Source organism: Nyctibius grandis, chromosome 4, assembly GCF_013368605.1.
Source record: "Nyctibius grandis isolate bNycGra1 chromosome 4, bNycGra1.pri, whole genome shotgun sequence".
In the NCBI taxonomy this organism is placed as follows: domain Eukaryota; kingdom Metazoa; phylum Chordata; class Aves; order Nyctibiiformes; family Nyctibiidae; genus Nyctibius; species Nyctibius grandis.
In genome coordinates, this window is record NC_090661.1 from 49458654 (window position 1) to 49479248 (window position 20595).

Consider the following 20595-nt stretch of genomic DNA (forward strand, 5'->3'; position numbering starts at 1 on the left):
ATGTGGAACCTCCAGTGTTCCAGCTTGCACCCATTGCCCCTTGTCCTGTCAAGGGATGTCACTGAGAAGAGCCTGGCTCCATCCTCATGACACTTGCCCTTTACATATTTATAAACATTAATGAGGTCACCCCTCAGCCTCCTCTTCTCCAAGCTAAAGAGACCCAGCTCCCTCAGCCTCTCCTCATAAGGGAGATGTTCCACTCCCTTAATCATCTTCGTGGCTCTGCGTTGGACTCTCTCTAGCAGTTCCCTGTCCTTCTTGAACTGAGGGGCCCACAACTGGACACAATATTCCAGATGCGGCCTCACCAGGGCAGAGTAGAGGGGGAGGAGAACCTCTCTCAACCTACTAACCACACCCCTTCTAATACACCCCAGGATAGACAAGTAACAAAAGAAAATCCCAGTTCTTTTGTAGCTGTTTGGTAGTCTCCAGCAAATGAGATAGAGTCTCAGCCCAATTGATAATGGTTGGAAAATTGCAAATCCTCAAAAAATTGTCTGTTTTTAGTATGCAACAGGAATAATTTAGAGCTTCTTACTGGGCTTCTGTCCTGAAAGGCTGAAAAGAGAATGAATCCCACTCCGTTTCCTAGAAGTCGTCCCAGAAGGTTCATCGGCTAGTGAGGATGGCATGTAGGGAGTTTTCATTGCTCTTTATTGCATACAGTTGGATGTTTAAAAAAAAAAACCAAAAAGACTAATTAAGTATTGTATCTTGCATGTCTACAAAATTATTCGGAAAACTGGGGAGACACTTGGCACATCTCCCTCTCTATCACTTTGATTCAGATCAAGCTGCTGGTTTTTTGATTCCCTCATCGGTTTTTCCTTTTCTTTCTTAAATGCGGCTATTGCTATTAACCTCTCTCACAAAAACAATAAAGCCTCTTTCATGCTTCCTTCCCATTTCAGATCATTCTGTTGGTGGAGTGTTTGCTAGAAAAGAGGTCAAGACTTTCAAGTTCCCTTTTCTTCTTGAAACCGCCTACCTAGTTTCAGAAAGAATGAAATGTAGCTCTGAAGGCTGGGGGAAGCCCATGCATCCAATACCACCTTGAAGGTTGCAGAGCTGTTAACTGCTGACTGTGATATTGAACCCAGTACATTAGGGTGGCATCTTTAAGTGTTTAATATGTAATATTAAAAGAAAATAAGCCCCAAAGAATCCCAAGACTCAGTCACTTGAAAGAAGAAAGTTCATCATGGTAAAAGTGAATTGGTAAGTGCAGTTTCAGAAGCACCAAAACACTGTAAGATGCAAATAACTTTACTTGAAGAAATTATTTTAAAATATTTTTCTCTTAATCCATTGCTGTAGTCATGGCAGAGAAAGATGTTGCATTCTCACAGAAAACAACTGTATGAAACTGACTTAAAAACCTATGAAGAATTAACATCACATTTAGAGTATGGCGAGGCTCTTTTTTCCAGCCACTTTTTTATTTGCACTACCAACAAATTTAACAAATTCCGGAGTAAAACATACCCAACAAACTTTCACTTGCCACCACATAGCACATGCTTCAATGTCAAGGAGAGTCCTTATTAGAAGGATGGCAATGTTATCTCCTGTGATAGTAATTCTTATTGGTCTCTTGAGATAACGCTACACAAAGTTTCGAAGGGAGATTAAGGGAGGCCAACGTCTTTAGCAATAGCCATGATTGCACTGAGTAAATACTCTATACTAAAAAAGATTATAATGACACGGGTTTTTTTAAGATAATAGAACCCACTAGTTACCAGTTCAAAGTTATATGCTCTGCATGTAATTCCAGTTTGAGAAACCTGCATATTTCATTGCGAAGGTATAAGTAAATAAACAAACATAATAAGGCCATTTATTAACTGGACATATTTTTAGAGTATGAACATTTTCCACTGAAACTAACTTTTGTTACTGTTTTAGAAAATTGTGTCTTCAGATAAAATAAATATCTCGTTTAGGCTTATAAATTGTAAGAACATTTCTGCTTTATCTCATTTTGTCATCTTTTCTGCTTCTTTTTTTTCTTCAAAGGAATGAGGAGGATGAAAATAAATACGAAGTGGAAGCATAAGTAGTATGTCTAGAAATTCAAATGTTCTAAAAAAATTTGGGTAATTAAATAAAACCACTGTATTTTTTTTATTAATTTTTCATTTTTCTACAGAAAATCTGAAAAGCTTAAAAGCCAGTATAATGTGTTTTCTTTGAAATCTTTGATTTTTTTTTCAAAACAAAACTGAAATGTTGAACCAGCTGCTGTATACCAGCTGAAATATTCTGACCATTCATTGATGGTCTCCTTTCATGCACTTGGACAGTTCTCTGTTAAAGTATGAGGCTCGATGGTGAGAAACTGTGCAAACCTTTCTGAAACTTTCAGAGCCCTGACGTAGGATTTTGCTGTGCATTCAGTCTGTCATTTGTACCTGTCTTTTTAGGGAAACTGTAATTAGGTTAACTTGTGTTCCAGTGTGAAAAAAGACCATCACGATATCGTGATACAGAACCACGATCTGCTTGTTTTATCCAGCCTTAAAGCTGTAGTGTAGGTTATCCCTGCATGCGGGCTGGTGTTACTTCAATTGCCTGGAGTTTCTTTCACTTACGTCATGTACTGCATTCTCCTTTGGTACAAGAGCATGGCTGATGTCAGCATGAACTTCTTATTAGTCATTCCCAAAAAACTGTATCAATTTTCTGAAGGAGAGTCTTCAATTATTCATATTGTAATGAGGTACAAAACAATATGAGGATAATGATATTTATTCAGGGGAGCACTGAGATTCCATAGCGATGAACAGGAATATTCTTAAAAGTAGACACATCCTCTTTTGTTGTATTTTCTCTTTTTCCAGTCTTTTTGCTGCTGTAACATGAGAAAACCTAGAACACAAGATAGCTATAAACACAGGGAATCCATGCCAGCATTCCTTATTTTGTTTTTCTGAAGTGCTCCCACATCCATACATATACTGTCTGCTTTGTTTTGTTGGTATAGCTTTCTTTATACTGTAGACTGAGAAGGCTGTGTCACTAGCATTGTACACTGATTTTCAGAATAATCTTTTAGATCCTGAAGATGTGTATTGTCCTCAGGTGCGTTTCTTTGTCTGTGAAAGCCAGTGCTTCAAGAAGTAAATGGCTCTGTTTTCCCTATTAATTTCCCTAATTGCTGATGCATTTATTTTTAAATTGGCAGCATTAAAGTTTCTATTGAGCTGGCTGGTAGCTGCACTTTAAAAAGTTTTTGAAGACTCTTTATGCTATCATGCATGGACTTAGGCAGGCCCATCAGTAAGGCTGAGAAAGCAGGTAATTTTTGATGATCTATTCAATATTTGCTTATCAAGAGCGTCCATTAAAACCAGCTTCTCCTCTTTTAATGTAAACATTCAGAAAATATATCACAGAGTGTCTGGTGAAATCATTCTGAGATTTTAGCAGACTCCAGAGAAGCCCCTTCCTGTTACAGTAGAGTTTGGGTCTTCTTAAATGAAGAGGATTAAAGATGCCGAGAGGAATGAAACAGGGAATCTGCTCTGATACGACAAGAAAGAGGACCATATGAGAAGAAAGGTTATCCAGGATTAGTGTTAAAACTGTTCAGGAGAAAAAGAAATGGTAATAAACTTCAACCCCACAGGAACCTAGGTCACAGCTAGTGCAAGAGGTTAAGACCTTGGCATCAGTGGCTGGGTGACCCTGTGATGTACAGGGTGCATTCCCATTGAAGCTGTAGTGGGAGTCTTGCTCTAGGGACAGCTGCTGGTATCCATCACCTTATGTTTCTGTGTATCCCATGAACTAAAGTGCCCAACTGACCATTTTTTAAAGCACTTAGTTATCCAGGCTGTGGTAAGGTTTTAAAGGAACAAAGAGTATTCGTAGTGTTTTATGAGATTTTCACCCAGGCCAGCCTCACCGACTGCTGCCTGGATGCATCTCCTGGAATGGTTATTGGCTTTAGCCTCTTTCCAGCTAAGTCTTCCTGTCTCCTTCTTTGCAAGCAGAGGTAAAAGGCGAGAGGTAGGAATGGAGGTGGGATCCTAGAGATCTGGGTAAGGTATAGAGGTGCAGAAACTAGGAAGGCGGTCAACGGTTCAATCTGTCAGACTGGTTTGCTAGCCACCGTGCTGCTTTGGTTTTAATTCCTTTATCAGTAGTCTGCTGTATCTGCCTTCCAAGCCCAAACTCCCATGCCATATGCTGCCAATACTGTCCTCCATCTGTACGAAGAACAGCCACAGGCAACAGCTGTAATAGCTGGCCACAGACATCCATCACCCTTCTCTCTCCTTCAGTTTGTATTTCACGCCATCAGCCTGTTACAATTTAATTGACTCTCCCAATCAGGTACTCAGGTGGGTAGGTTGTGTAGAAATGAGAAAGGCTGGGGAGTTGGGACTATAGTCGTATCACTGCAAAAAGATGAGATAAGGCACATCTTACTCTTATTTCCCTAAACTAAATGGCAGTTCTTTAAAATTCGATTTCTAAAGGCTATGGTATTTTGTACTGAACATACAGTATCAAGCTAAATCCTTTTTCAGGTCTGGGTCTTCTGCAGGGCTTTCTTCTGAATACAAATGTCAGTGATTTGACCTAGTAACTTCAACAGCGTGCTGACAAAACAATGAATGAGGAGAGGAACTCTGTTCTTGTACTAGGGTAACATTTACTGAGTGTTGCCAAATCACAGAGTGCTGGACAAAGGCAAAAAAATTTCTCCTTCCATATGTAAGCACAAACAGTATAGTCTAAATCACAACAGTTCTGTAGCTCTAAATTCCATTGGCTATTTCAGTTTGCTCACAAGCTCTCTGCCCTTATCAAGGAATAGACATCTGAGGTCTGTTTATGTTCTGATCTTACCTTCTGTGCCCTGAGCCACCTTTACTGCAGTGCTCTTAATGGTAGCTACAACGATTTATGAATAGATGGTTGTCTATAAAGGTCGTCCTTTGTCTCTTCCTGAAGGCCTGATGGAACATAGCTTCTTCCCACAGAAGCTAATGTGAATGAGTGATTGGCCATACGGAGAGGGAAGCTGAGTCAAGGAGTGCATCCTCATACTTAATTCACTTGGGTTTCTCTCCCACTGATTTCAAAGTATTAGAGAATCTAGAGGACACTCATCATCCAAGGGCAGCGGGGATTGCAATAGGGTTAGGCTCTCAGCACAGTCCTAAGAAAGCAGTTTCCTTTGATATATGGGTTGTCCTATCACATCTTATATTTTTTTTTCCTAGAAGGTACAGAGGAAAAGATATCAGAAAGAGGTACTGAAGCTGAAATTGTGACATTAATCTTCTCCTTACTTTCTACTCCTTCCACATCTACTATGCCAAAAATTAGTCCTGGAAGTACTTCAGCTTTCTGTATGGCATCCTTTCTCAATAATCAAGTTTCAATTTGACATTAGGAGTTCTGATCTAACCAACATAATACAAAATTGGCACAGGTCTCTGGCTGATACCTCCTTGCCAAGCAGCTTTACAGTAAGCAAATTGCATAACACAAAACAAATATGCAAACAGCCAAGTCGTAACTTTTTTCCAGCGGCCCATCTCGATTCAGTAAAATTCTCATCTTTTCTCTGTAGGAAAATGCAGGCTTTGTGTAAGGTGCTGTTTCCAACTAGGTTCAGAAGCAGCCTTTTGACTTTTGGTGAAGATAACGTAAAAATGCCTTTGGGATTGGAGAGGCCAAGTGCCACTCTGGGAGTAAAGGTGCTCAGGTTGAAGGGCCTAGAAATGGGCACCACAAAATACTAGACACAGAGATCCTCCAACAGTGGATCATGGAAAAACATGCATTGAGCTAGATATAAAGGCTGTCAAAGAAAATGGGAGGGTTCTATGTGAATTTATTCAGTAGTTAGTGTGTCCTATGCACATGTGAAATGTGAATGCTTGAAGTGTTCTATGGCAGTAAAGTCGAGGTAATGTAAATGACAGGGTACTGACCTAAGAATTAGAGAACTTTTTAATTATTTGCTCTCTTCCTGTCACTTCTGGTTCCTGCAAAAATTTGGCAAGTCATTTTTCTTTGTCTCTGGTTTCCAACATGCAAATGTACTGGTAGCCTCCTTTGTGAGATGTATGTTCAAAAGCACTGTGTGCTTCTCTTCTTTTTTTCCATCACTGTCTAATATTCCACTGTTACTTACCAAGTAGTGCTTTGTCGTAGAAAGTTATTAAAATCTCCAGAGAATTAAATTATTTTGGGTAATTAGGGTAATTTCATTAGAAATATGTTTCCTTTACTGCAATGTTCACATATTGTTCATGTATATTGTAATCTATATTTTCTGCTCCCATTCAAAATCTTAGGATACCTCTTTGGTTCGGGATTGGAAAAGCCTTCTGCAGGAGTCCAGCCACATCTCAAAAGGCACATTACACTTGCTTTAAAAAAAATTCTGCAGTTTAAAAAAAAGCAAGCTTTGAAAAGCTAGAAAAAACCTCTGAACGAATCCAGGCACTGTTTGTGTTTACGTATACTCATATTTTCCTCGTTATCTTGTCTGATTGGAGAGGCCTATTGAACCTTAGCTCACACCTCTTGCTTGTCTGGTAAAGACGACTTACTGCTTTGTTTACAATACACTGTTGATTTTCTATACAGTTCATGAAATCTATTACATAGGTTTCAAAAGGAATGTTGAACGTAGACCCAGGATACATTAAATTCTATTAGAATTCCATAAAAAAAAAAAACACTGAGAAATGAAAATGTAGCGATACAGGGAGCTTAGTGATATCATACCTTTGAGCATGCATTTTTGGAACACTCTGAAACCCTGTAATACTGTTTATGATTAAGGGTAGAATAGAGTTTACAAATAAATATACTTTACACAAAACCAAGTTTAAATTGATTAATTTCATTCAAAGCCTCTTCAGCCCTTGCGCTTCTATATCTGCTGCGCTTGGGTTAATTGGATGGTGGCAAGTATCACCTTTCCTGTCAGGCAGCAGTGCCCTTTTTTAATGCCATCTTCCTGACAAGTGCTCACTTTTCTGCGGGTTATGGGTTGAGACAGACAGCCCTGATTGCTATTAGAGAGTGATATATGCTGTGCCTTCAGCCCGCAGACATCTCACAATTGTACCAACACTCTTGATAAGGAAACCTAGTAGTCAAGGTACGTGGTTTATTCTGTGCTGCCTGTAAGTATCAGATCTTTGATGCTGCATTTTGTGTAACTGCCACTTTAGCTGATTTCAGCGTAAATTGTTGGCAATGTTACCTAGTGGATTAAAACTCTGAGGGAGACATAGTGAGATGGATGGAGATTTTTCTGTTGGAAGATCTCTGCTTTTGAGCAAGTTGCTTGTTTTTGTGCCCTACTAAAATCTGACTTGCTACTGCAGTCTTTATTGACTGGATGTGACATTTTTAGCAGCTGGTCACATTTTTGCTCGAGGAGTGAGTTACATGGCAGCACTTTGGAACAGAAATGTGAAGGCCTGCTTTTAATCAGCCAGCTTCTATAATGCAGGAGTGCTTGGGGATGCTTTGAGTTTAAAACGCAGCACACAGTATGTATTGGCTCAGTCCTTTAGAAAAACAGAAGCCAATATTCAGAATGGTTCCTGTTTCTGCCCTAGTCCAGAATCATATCTAAAAGGCATCATTTTACAAAACTTTCCAGGAGGTACTCTTAATATTTTAAAAAGGCACTGTCAGAATATTTAATCCTAATTATAGCTGGAGTTCACACCATCAGATAGGGCAGGTTTTCATGATGTGTATTGTAAGCTGGGGAAACAAATTAGCTATCTGAATATTGTATTTGCTAGTGAACCAATGGACAGGTATCGCTTTCTTAATTCGTTTTGCATTCTGTTGCCCTAGGAAATGCCCCTTTTCAGCATGCTGCTAATTTCTGTTTCTTTACTTGCATTATGATATCCATACATGAGAGGGATTAACAGCCTCATGGCTGGAGCTTCACCAGCTGTGTAAAAACAATTGTTTTCCACAAATTGTGTTTTAAACACACCTGCATGTATTTCTTGTAACATTTTACCGCCTGGTAATTGACTAGCAGTGTACTGGTGCTTTGTTAGGTCATAAGAAGACAAGATTTAATTGGGCACACAATCCTAGGTGCTGAATAGTGCAGAAGCAAGCCTCCCTTTTAAGACTGCTGAATATCACTGATTACTAGGCTTTGCTCAATGGGCATCAGATTTAAGTAAGAGCAACTAGATGTGCCAGAGTGTTCCCCAGATTTTGAGGAAATGGGTTTAGGGCGAGCTTAGTACAAGCCTGGTCATGGTAATGATTATACTGTACATCAGGATACTCTGCTTGATATTAATTATTTGTACTACAACAACATCTGGAGGCCCCACTGCACACCAGGGCTCCACTGTGGTAGATAATATACAAATATACTTTGTGATAAGCCTGTGGCTTCATAGTATAAAAAGGCAAAGTAGAGGGAGGGAAACAGAAGTGGCTTGTTCAAGGTACAACAGAGCAGCAGTAAAAGTGGAAAAGAAATCTTATCTCATGTGTGATGTAGTACCTCATTAATCACTCCTGACCCTGGTAGAGTTGTCACAGAATTGAGCTTCTTGTCTATTTTTCGTCTTGACTTCAGTATAGTTTTGTTCATAAAATGAACTTGTGTTAGACAAAAGGCAAAACTGAAAGAGGGAAAGATGAAGGGAGAGGAGGAGGTAAGGTAAAAGTAAAGCAAGAGAATAATTTGTTAAACGAACTGCAATTCCAAATCCCCCCAGTAACTCAGTATTTCTGTGCTATTGCAAGGGTGTTTGGTCAAAAAAAATATTTCAAGAGCAGGGAAAAATAAGGCGTACTTTAGTAGCGCTGTATCGCTGTGCTACAATTTTTTGTAGTATGGGCCATTTAAAAAGTATTGTCTAATAGTCTGTGCCCCACATAAACAGTCAACTGGTGAAATATGAAGGGCAGTTTGGATAGCTCGGTAAGCTCTTGACAAGGAAATTGGTATTCACTTTACTTGAGCTAAATAATGTTATGCATCTCAAAACAAAGAGTAGAGGTCATCTTCCAATACAAGGGACAGTCCCAGAGAACACTCCTGAATAAGACCGTTGGTCATGGTGAGCAGGAGTCAAATGCGAGCCCCCATGGTAAGACTGTGGCTAAAAGATACAATGTGGTCTTTGAACATATAAACCAAAGTGGTTGTGTAAACTAAAGTTAAAAATTTCTGGTGTCTACATTTGAAGAAATGTATTTAGTAAATGGAAATAGTTGCAGGGGCCATGGGGAAGATTAAATTAAGGACTGGAAAACCTTCTTTCAAGTGAGAAACTCTGAGAGCCGAGTGCTTTTCCCTTACGCTCTGAAAAGCTGGGGGAAGAGTTTGCAGGCACAGAAAGATGAAGCTGGAACCTTAAGTCGTCTGCTCTAGCACTTTTCTTGCTCTGAGGCAGGACTAAATAGAACAGCCTGGCCCTGGCAGATATTTGTCTAAACTAGCTTTTCTAAACCTTCAACGAAAAAGATTAGATTCTCATTAATCTTTGCCAGTTTCAGTGTTTCACCACTTTATAAAATGATTAAGAATCAGGAATAACCTTCAAGAAAATTTTAACTTGATCACAGTCTTACAAGTCATTTATAGAAGTATGGTGCTAGATGATTTTTCAATACAGGAAATAAAACTTAAACGAAATGATAGTGATCTGCTTTTAAGGAAATGCTGAGCAGGGGGTTATATTCACATTGTTGTATTCAGTGGCTCTTGAGTGACTTTCCTCCTGCGAATTTGGCTATTTTTGAATGTATCTTAGGCAATTGAAGCATCCTGTGACAGGAAGTTGCACAAATCAGTTAAGTACTGTCTCAAAATCTTTGCTTAAACTTTATTACCAAATGTTTTTATTACATATTTGTAGTTCTTTGAGTTATAAAAAAATTAGTGCTGAATCATCTCTATTTTTAATGGTTTTATATATAGAATTTAAAGTGTGGTACTTTTTTGAGTCTTTTATATTTCTTCTTTTTCATTTTGAGACAGCCTGTACAAATCTGTGTACTGTGTTCAAGAATTAAAGTCAAAGGTGCACCATTAACTTATAACAGAGATTTTCCTTTTGTACACTCTTCCTTTTTTTTTTTTTTTTTTAATAATTCTTGACATTCCACTTGCCTTTTGGACCATGTTCAACACAGGGCCAATCTCATCAAAGAAGCAACTGCAATTACTCCAAGGCTTCTTTCCTTGGCTGTAAATGATCAAATCACAAATAAGTGTTGTTCTGAAATATATCCTATAGTTCAACAAAGAATCAATTCGGACAATATATGGCCTCGTATAAAATTTTAGAGAAGACTAGATTAAAACAGTTGTCCTTTTTATCCTTATAAATTATGTATCTGTGAGGATTGCTTCTTTTAAAAACCACAGCCCCACAGGGTAATAATTTCTATTTATTTTGTCCTCTGTGTGTATCATTCTTGCTGATAAAAAGGTTTGTATCTGGCATTTAGTGGATCTAGTTCAGCACCTTAAAGAAGCAGTAACAAGCAGTATATAACAAAAAGCAATGTACTACTCCAAGTCAAGTGAGCTTCAGTGCCTGTCATTCCTTTAACATTTGCTGCTTTTGCTGATTATAATATTTGCCAGAGTGGCTGTACTGGTTCTTGAGCATGCCTTCCCTGCCATCATTATTTGAATAAAGGAAGACTTCTTCCAGTAAGCTCTCCCTTTACCCAACTCTAGAGTTTTGTATATATTGAATTCTGATTTCAGACTTACCTCCCAGTGGTATTAAACATGGCATTAAATACGACCAGACAAAGTGGGGTAGAAGTAACTGCCTTAATACTGTGTGCTGAATGCAGCTTCTAATATTTCCCCTTCTGAAATCCATTGATATACTTATCCTGGAAAGGCCTGTCCAGCCATGCATTTAGTTCTAGCTGCATCTCAGAGGGGTCCTCTAAGCATAGTACTGGTTCTTACTACCCTCCTAATCATAGAATCATTTTGGTTGGAAAGGACCTTTAAGATCATGGAGTCTAACCATTAACCTAACACTACCAAGTCCACCAAAGTTCAGTAAGTTCAGTAAAGTTCAGTAAAGAACTTTCTGAGTTTCTGTTTACAGTGAAAGTTCACATAAAGTGATTTCGCGTTGTAGTAATTAGTGCATGTCCTCTGTGGAATATACATCTGTACCTTCAGTACTCCTGGATACCTCGCTACATTTAGCACTATTGTGCAAAGTCCCCCAAACCACAGTAAGTGAGTGATCTGACAGCTGGACTAACGTCCAGAATCAAGTTTGAGGCAAAGCAAAAATAAAAAACAACCAGACAAGAAAACAAGCAAGCAAACAAACAAAAAACCCAAAGGAAATCAGGCAAAGAAAGACCTAAAGAATAAAGTGGGAAAAAATTCCAAAGAGGGAGAAAAACATCAGTCTCTTCTTAAAAACATAGACTGCAATTCTGAGGACCCTAAGAAGAAGGAAGCCGTTCCAGGAAGAGCAGTGCTTGGGGTTATAAGAAAACAAAACAATTTTCCTGAATTTAGAGGGTAGCAGAGTTGAAGTGTATGTATGTGGCATTTGTGGAAAAAAAGGAAAAAGTTTATAAAACCTTCCTACAGTGTAAAATGGCTTTTAGTACTGAAAGAGCTTATATCGCTTTGAAATGAGAGCAGCAAAATCAGCAATGATTTTCAGGAAGTAGTAACTAGGAATATTGTCTGCCAGGTTTGGGCTGATGTCTAGTCATGCTGGAACCGGCCAGGGCGGGAGGAGGAGGCAGTCTGCACAGTAGTAACCATTAAAAAATGATGAAGTAAAATGAGTGTGAGAAAACACAGTTATCCTGGGCTTCTAGTTGAGTTTCAATTATGTTCTGTAAATGCTTTTTTTTTTCTTTTACATTTAGTTTCAGAAAAAGAAACAAAACAACATAAAGATATTGGGATAAATTCTGCTTCCACTTGCATCAGTAAGGATCTAGTTTCTTTAACAAAATTGCTATCGATTTGTGTCGATGCAGCTGAGAGTAGGATTTGTCCTATTGCCTGGAGTTCTCTCTCTTGGTTTTTGAAATTAAATGCTTTCTGCACACAAGGAACAGCTGTACACTTTCAGTCTGGATGATTTGAATTTTAGATTAAGAAAAAGACCCAAAGGTAAAGCCCTCTTCAGAGCACACAGTGCATGTGGCTGTTCGAGTATGCGTCCTCTCTAACACCAACTGCTCATCTTGCAAAACCACTGCCACCCCCATTTGACTTTCTTTTCACCTGGTCTGCTACAGAAAGGCAGATGCCTTCAAAATGGAAAGGCACTGCACAGAGAAAACAAAGGCCTGACAATTTCCATGCAGACAGGCTTTAGTCCTCTTTGCGGGGGAGGGGAACAAAAGGAAAAATGCCCCTGCAAAAATATCAGACCTCAGAACTGTTCCCAAGGTCGCTTCAGAGGAGAGGAATAGGTTTCAGAGGAGTTGAAGATGGAAGGTTAAAAAACCTTAGGACCTGCCCCTCCTGGATTTCAGCCACTCCAACCGCTGAAAGGGTTGGGATTATCAGGGTATTATCAGTGTTTAAGTAAATTGTATCGGGGTTACAGGGCTTGTAGAGCTTGGAAAGATAGGTGACTATCACCCCTCTGTCACAAATGAAGAATCTTTTTCATGGGAAGGTAAAAGAAAAAGTTGCATAAAGTGAAGTAATGCTTAAGGGCAAGCAATAGATTGCAGATGTCCGAATCCAGGCTGTAGATTAGCCCCTGTATCACTTAACATTGTTCAAAAATGTCAAAATGTTTTGGGAGCAGTGACTGTAACAAGAAACTGCTGCCAGGAGCCTGTGGAAGGACATGGTGTAGAGCAGAGATGTCAAGGTGAGACCTTGTATGTTCTTTTTAGTACTTTGCTTTATTTTGTTCATATAATTTATCTACAACCATTCCATTACATTATCACAATTATTTGCCTAAAGTCTTAGAGTCATCATGGCAGTTTATCTCCAGAAGGACTGTAACTGAGGAGAAGGTAATGTGGCTTTTCAGGGCAGAAATTTTGTGGGACAAATCAGCAAAAGATATGTTCTTGAGGAACTTTAAAAATCCTTTTTGGCACAGTAGCCTTGAATAAAGAAGGGGAGAAGTAAAATACAGATTGAATGCTGAGTTCACTTCATTATTTATAAATAAAATGGTTTTCAGTTTTCCAAGGTATAGTGCCAGCACTTGATGTCACTTGGAAGTTTCAAATAGGTTAATTAATGGTCACCTTTTCATGGAAAGTGTTTGGGGCAGCCCAGTGAATACTGATGCAGAGATGAAAAAATACACACTATTAAAATTGTCTTGAGCCTTTTTGGTGCATGTAACTTACATACCCTTTGTGGCTATGTTTTCAGCTTTTCCCTTACCGTACGGTTAGGCTTTTTTTCTCTAACTACAAAATAAACGTTACAGATAGGGGCTCAGAGGTAAATCTTTCTTTGTCACATTCTTACTGGTCTAGTTAATACCTGTGTTTGATAACATGGAAAGAAAATCTACTAGCTGATTGTATGGGAAAAGGAATGAAAGGTGATGTCCATCATGAAGTGTTAAAGTTTAACGGTAAAGCTTGTCTTTCAGATTTAGAAAAAAGGTAGGTCTTGGCAAAAGCTGCTTTTAATGAGGTGTTGTAGTGTAGGAAACTGTGGAATTGAAGAGATCTTGAAAATAAATTCTGGATTTGCCCCCTGTGTCCATGGTCGCTGTTCTTTGCTGTAGGATTTTCTTTCTTTTTTGCTTTACTTTTTTTTTTTTTTTCTGCCAGGAATGTGTAAACTAATTTTTGCTTTTTTTCATAGTGTCTGGTGCCCTAGAGATATAAAATACTATGAGTAAACCATATCTTGAAGTCTGTGTGTGCAGCTGGCTTCAATAGCTCTGCTTTTGGAGTGTTGTGTTATATTGTGTTTTATCCTGGTAATTGGAACAGAACCATTTTCATGACAAGTTCCTGCTCAGCCCAAATAAGAGTATCAAAATCTGACACAAAGTTGTGCTTCTGCAAAACTCGTCTTAAAGAGCCACAGGGAGCTCTGCCCAAGGCCAGGACTGAAGAGAGCTGGAGTAGGCCTTCAGTCATGCCCATGATTTTTCATATTTAAGACAAATTTTTTCATTTCTTCGTTGCAACAAAGTGTTGCGTGGCTTTGAGAAGGGCTGTTTCCTTGGCTGTGGGAGGGGGTGGCAATCTGTTTGGGATGGGGAGGGCACCCGTTTGCTCGTTTCCTTCCTTTCTCCAGCAGACCAAAGGCCACTGGAAGTTTGCAGTTCTCCACTTTCAGAATCTTATGTCTTTCGCAGTTTGCCCTCTTATCCAGTTAGCTAGTTATCTAGTTAGCTAGTTATCACTAGCTCTTTAAATAACGTTCTTCCTTCAGGCCTGGGGAAAGGGAATGGTGAAAGGTGCTATCTCCTTCAGCTATCTCCAAAGGAGAGATCAGAAACGTTTTCTCCTTCTGCAGGGGAGATTAGCTAAACTTCCCACCATCCGTTTCCCCACTTGAGAGAGTTTTTATCTCTGCCTGGTTAAGCCTGTAGGGCTTGAAGGTACAAAGTTTTCTCTGCTGAATACCTCCTAATCCCTTCCTCCTCTGTGGTGGTGGAGATCTGCTCCATTAGACAAGGTGCAGCTCTTCATATTGCCCGCTTACACTATGCCTTCACCAATTCTCAGAGTGGTCACAGTTTGCAAAAGAAGACTGATGTATTGATGGCGATTGAAAAGCTTTGTGAGAGGTTGTCTGTGAGGTTGAATATAAGGCAGCATCTTGCAAAAACACATGGAGTCAGTAATCAGGTTACCTGGTCATAGACATTCTTTGAGTCTTTGAGCAAAAATTAATCACTTGTTCTTTGCTAATTGCTATGCAGATAAAGATAATTATGCTGTTGCCAGAAAAAGATTCACTAAAACAGTATTGAGAGATCACTTACTTCATATGTCAATAAAGTGGTAAAACTATGCCAGCAATGGTTTTACCTGAAAGAGAAGAAAGGTTATTTTCAAATGCTATCTGAGTTCATGCATCTGCTGGGAGCAGCAATCCACTTACCCTATGTTACAGTGAAAGAATATTATCTATATGTTGAGGGGAAGTCTGTCCGAAGCATAGTGGTGTGAATACACATGTGAGGCTTGCTATCCAGCACGCATTAGCAGAGTCTAAAATTTACCATTATAAGATTAGAAAAATAATATCAGGGTGCGTACTCACAGTGCTAAATTTCAAGTAGTCAATGTACAGTCCCGTTTCTTTAATGACCTCTTCAGCTACAGGACTATTTTCCTTTCCTAGTAACAATGTTGTAGTCTGAAGAATAAGGGGGATGGTGTTGGGAAAAAAAAAAGTCAAAAAAAACGAAGGGTATTTAAGATATGAGGAACTTGGGAAAAGGATCTTGTCATGAGTATTTGGTATGAGGAAACTTTGAAATGTAAAGTAAAGCAGGAATTGGAAAAGATCTCTATGAGAATTAGAAGACACGGAGGTTTTAAGGTAAAGGTCTGTTGATACCAGGAGACAGGAGTAAATCCAGGAGAGGAATCTGAGGTGTTCTTCAAGTACAAGAGGGGAGGTTTCTTTCTTATTGCTGAGATTTGCTGACGTGAATGTAGTGAAGTCATTCAGGGTAACTGCTCTGAAGCATGGAGTCCTCTGTCCACGAGGAGATGCATAAGGTAATAGCAGTAACAAAATCGTCTCGTGTCCCCTTTAATATACTTCAGTTTTGTTTTGAAGAGGCTATAGTTGGATATGAGGTGGTTTTCCACTCTCTGTTATTGTTTATTCCTTGATTTCTCTATTGAGACAGTTGTTAAGACCAATGCCAATTTTATAGTATGGATGGCTAGCAAATGTATTGGCTTCCTATATGATACATTTTAGTTCTTCCTCTCTGCACCAGAGTTGAATCTGTGCAGTACACCTAATATGCCTTCATGAATAGTGACACTAGCATACTGTGCCTCACTGTGCCTCTTCTTGTTGAGGGCTTGAAGATGCATTCTAGTTAAATGTATATTATACAGTGGTGGGAATTTCTGGCACTGTTTAAATCAGTAGTAATAAATGTGGATATCTAACCTGAATATACTCTGGGTGTGTTTTTTACAACCTAAAGTCACTGAATCTGGTCATTACTTGGAATTATATGAGGGGAGCTGCAGGAGGAAGTGTTGTGGCTGGTACAACTGGCTTTGCCTGTTCTTACTTTTCAGTCAGTGACTGGTGGAAAGTTTTGGGGAAACGCTGTGAAGGACTGCTTTATTGATAAAGCACTGCTTGGGGTGTGACGTAGAGAAATAAAAGACTGTGGCTACTCCTGCCTTTTGAAAGTCTGCAGGGTTCTCCATTTTATTTGGGAGCAATTAGCTTCCCTCAATTGGTCAGATTCAAAGTTGGCTAATTACATTTTTGCTCGTTTCTAATTTCCTCCGTCTTGTAACTGCATTCTCCCTGCTGGATCCCACAGTTACTTGTTTTGGGGTGGGGGCTGTTTGTTTTGTTCTGTTATTCTGCTTGTGAAACAGTTGGGATACAGCCTGCCTGTGGCTGCATTTCAGATGACAATTGAACAAGTGACTACTAATCAGTAGAGACATTGCTCAAATAACTATTTATCCACATCTCCTTTTTTTATCGCCTGATTTCTCACCTGTCCTCTGTGATGTTTTAAGGCAGCAAATGAGTCACTGTGTTCAGATGAATGCTATAAAGAAGAATGTGAAATACAATGTTTGCACTGAAGCAGAGCCAATGAAATATGTCCTGATAATTCTCAAAATGATGCTTCTGTGCATTCTTCAGTGCCATCTACCGGCACAGTTACCCATTAGAGATTTATAGGCCAAGAACATTCTCCTCATAGGTACCAATTTACAAGCGTTTGTTTCTTTTTTTCTTTCATTTCAGGAGCAAGGCAAGATTGGTGTAGTCTTCAATATTGGCACAGTGGACATCTCTATTAAAGAGGAAAGCACACCTGTAAATGATGGCAAATACCACGTGGTACGCTTTACCAGGAATGGTGGCAATGCCACACTTCAGGTTGACAGCTGGCCAGTGAATGAACACTACCCAACAGGTACATACTATTTCCTCTTTGTTTTTCTCTTTCTGCCTATCCATATCTAAAAAAAATGTTTAACAACAACTAGGTACTACATAAAGCTTTGTTGCTTCATTTCAACAATAAATTGATGAGCCTGGTGGTGCATATTCTGTCTGTTGGAAAAAAAAGTATGGTCCTTTATATAGTAAGAGAAAGCATGCCAGCTGTGTGGTATGATGCACATAGATCCTACTATTTCAGAAGTCTCTAAGTGAATCCTGGTTCTACAGAGTCACAAACTGATTCAATAACAAACTTAGTTTTGCTACTTGTGATATTTTCTAACTGTTTAAGGGAGGAAAGTTTTGAACAGATCTTACAAAAAGGAGAGGTTACTCTAGCCACACCCAAGACCTATAATCTGTAATACATAGAGAGCTGAAGTATAAGTAATGTGGAAGATTAAGTTGCAAGTGTTTGAAGAGACCTTATACTTGCCTCATAATCTTTCATCACTTGAATTTTACTTTTAGGTTTGCAGATACAAAGATTGACACACAGTCTAGCCAAAGCTGTTAACTCTTAGTTGACTTTAGGTGAAAATGTAGTGGAACAATTCAGTATCTCTTAGGAAATCATCACCCTAAATCCACCAGGAATAGTGAACAACTGGCTCTTGAATCACTGTCCCATGTTTTATCCCACTACTGGTAATCACAAACTTGTAGTACTGTATGTCACAATGCTAAAAGGTCAAACTCACTCCAAGTGAAAACCAGATTGCTGTATGTGATGCCGACAGTGCATCAGATAGCTGAGGCTTGGTGATGTGGATGGTTACAAAAAACAGGAGGAGCACAAGGAAAGAATTCCAAGGTTAACCACATTCTTCTTATTCACATGTTACTGTCTAAGATCAAGCCATGATCTTCTTGTTGGTTTCCAGTATTAAGTCTAAGCAACTTCCAGTTCTTCCTTCCTAGGTTGTACATAACTGACCCAGGACAGAAGGAAGAATTCTGTGATAAACATGAGACAATTTGCTAGCTGTGTAGGAGTTGCCCACAAGCCACTTAATCTCAAACTATGAGAAATATCCTGATTGTTTATGTAATGTTACACTAATAAATTACTCCAAGGGGATAATTTAATCTCTTCCACTTGCTCAGAAAGTACACAAGAAAGTTTTTAATATAAGTGATCTGTTCTGTGGTGATGTCTACCACATATTCAGCCTGACGCTTTGTCAGTGTTTTGGTTATGTAAATGCAAAAGAGTACATTTTAGTAATTATCCTTATTTCTATGAAAGAATTACTTTCCAAGAACATCATGACAGACATGCTGAGTTAGATTCTAGCTCTGTTATCCATTAGGTAGAGAGGGAAGAATGGCTAGGGGAAGCCCAAACTTAGCATCTTTCTTCTGCTGCTTTCATCAATTATTTTGTGGTAAAATACCTCTGATCCAGTTGGCAAACAATTATAGTCAGTAAAAACCCCATGAATAAATTTTCTTCTTCTCCTCTTACTTGCTGTAGTAAGTCTCTGGTGTAAAGAAACAAAATATTCGGCTCATTACTTCAGAGATTTTTTTTAAAAAAAGAAAATAAATCACACTCAGAGAATACCTCAGTACCCTCTGCTTCTGTCTTGGCTAAAGATATTCCTGTGTTTTCATTAGAAGATGTATGGTTTTACAGAATCAGCATTAATCTTATGTTCTGGGCTAGTATTGAGTATATGCAGTTGTTCCCCAAGGGAAAAGGACACCTTTATATTCCAGACACCTTTTCCTTTCCATACATAGATGGTGAAGTTTTCAGCCTGTCCCTGTGAAAATAAGGCTTATGGGATCATACTTTTGTGTGTGTGCATGTGTCTCCCTAATTTTTTCCAGTTTCTTTTGAACTGATTTTTTAGGTGAATTTTAAAAAGGGGCAAAAGTCAAAAAAAGTAAAGATCCTACATGACTAGGGAAAATACCTGAGGGAGGAGGGCAGTGTTTCAGCCCTCCTAGGACTGTGGCTTGATCTCAATTCATGTTAAATACCAGAATATCCATATAACAAAGAGGCATTACGAATGCCTCAGATTCAGGAAAAGCTTCAATGAGAGAAGCCAATAACTACAGGAAACCAAGCCTTATTAGTTCCATTTTCTGGGGAATTAATGGTTTAAAAGAAGACCAAACAGGAGCTTTTGAAATGAATAATTTGTTGTCTTTCACAGACCAAGCTTGCACTTGTGTTTCTCATACTGACTGCAAGACCAAACCAACGTTCAGCAGAGTTTCAACTCTGTAAAAAACTTTGTGGTTGTGTCGACCCAGGCTAATCCAGCATGTTTCAGTTGGAGGCTGCTGAATCTGCAGCTGGTTTAAAACTTGTGTAATAACAGCAAAGGAATCTTGTATTTTACACGTAGGATCACTTCAATTCTGGAAACAGAGTTATTTGTAGTGTTTAAAAAAACATCGTATTTGTAGCACATACATATTTGGGCATGCTGTGTTGTCTGTAATATGAACAATTTCATTTGTACTTGATTTTCTGCACAGTGCTACAGCCTGATGTTTGCAAATTTTGCAAACTAGCAAAAGTATCTTCTTCAGCGTCACACTAGATGTAATCTTCAGGCAGCAGGGCTGCATTCTGAATGGCAATTCCATGATCCTTTCTGAGTTTTATTACCTGTAGAAGGATTATACATGAGACTCATAATTACTTGCTCAATGGAAAGTACAAATAAAAGTGGGATATTCATTAAATGAGCAAAGAGAGAGAATATTGGCTTTCCTTAAAACACAGTCTTTCAGTTAAATTGAAATTAAATGAAACTAGCCCAATGGGACTGAAAGACTCCAAATCTGTGTTTTTGCAGCGTCATATAAAAGACAAGGAAGTAGAAGGAAGATGGAAAAGCAACAAACTTACAATTCAGGCACTGACATTTTGTTTTTTTATAGCATCCAATTACATTTCAGTCAGCTGCAACATGAGCTTTATGCTTTCTTGTGAGGAAAGGGGTTAGAGAGAAATTATAGAGGGAGTTAAACTGTAGCTAAGACTGGCTAAACTTTGTGGCTGAAATAATCCCAATCATTAGGGATGATCTGTACCATTCCAACCCTGCCAGAGTTTCTCTTACTGGGCAGTAAGACTCTGAACAGTGGCCTGGTGCAGCTATCTGAGACGAAGCTCCTGAGAGCTGGGTGATGGCAAATAGCATTAGCACTGGAACTGCTATCTGCAATTCAGCTGTTGTGATTTAGTTCAGCCAAAACCATTGAGCCGTTTATGATTTGTTTGTAATAGTTTTGACCTTTCTTCTCTCCCGCAAGTACACAATAAGGAGATGGGCTTTTTCCATAGGCCGTACTGACAGCAAATTCCTTGATGCTTAATTCATGAAGTTGATCATCACAACATATTCCTCAGTCAGGATATACACCTTTTGCTAACAAATACTTATGAATTTCTATGCCCTGAAGTGCAGTTTTCCGTGACT

The 20595-nt window shown here is 38.9% G+C and overlaps 1 protein-coding gene across 27 annotated transcripts in view; it reads left to right on the forward strand.

Annotated features, from left to right (window-relative positions):
* Nucleotides 1-20595, forward strand: part of NRXN3 (neurexin 3) — a 1063598-nt gene that overhangs the window by 904271 nt on the left and 138732 nt on the right. For all 27 annotated transcript variants that reach the window (XM_068400267.1, XM_068400270.1, XM_068400271.1 and 24 more), the window contains one exon: nt 16949-17120. In XM_068400267.1, coding sequence (XP_068256368.1) covers nt 16949-17120 — 172 coding nt within the window. The remainder of the gene's footprint in view (nt 1-16948; nt 17121-20595) is intronic.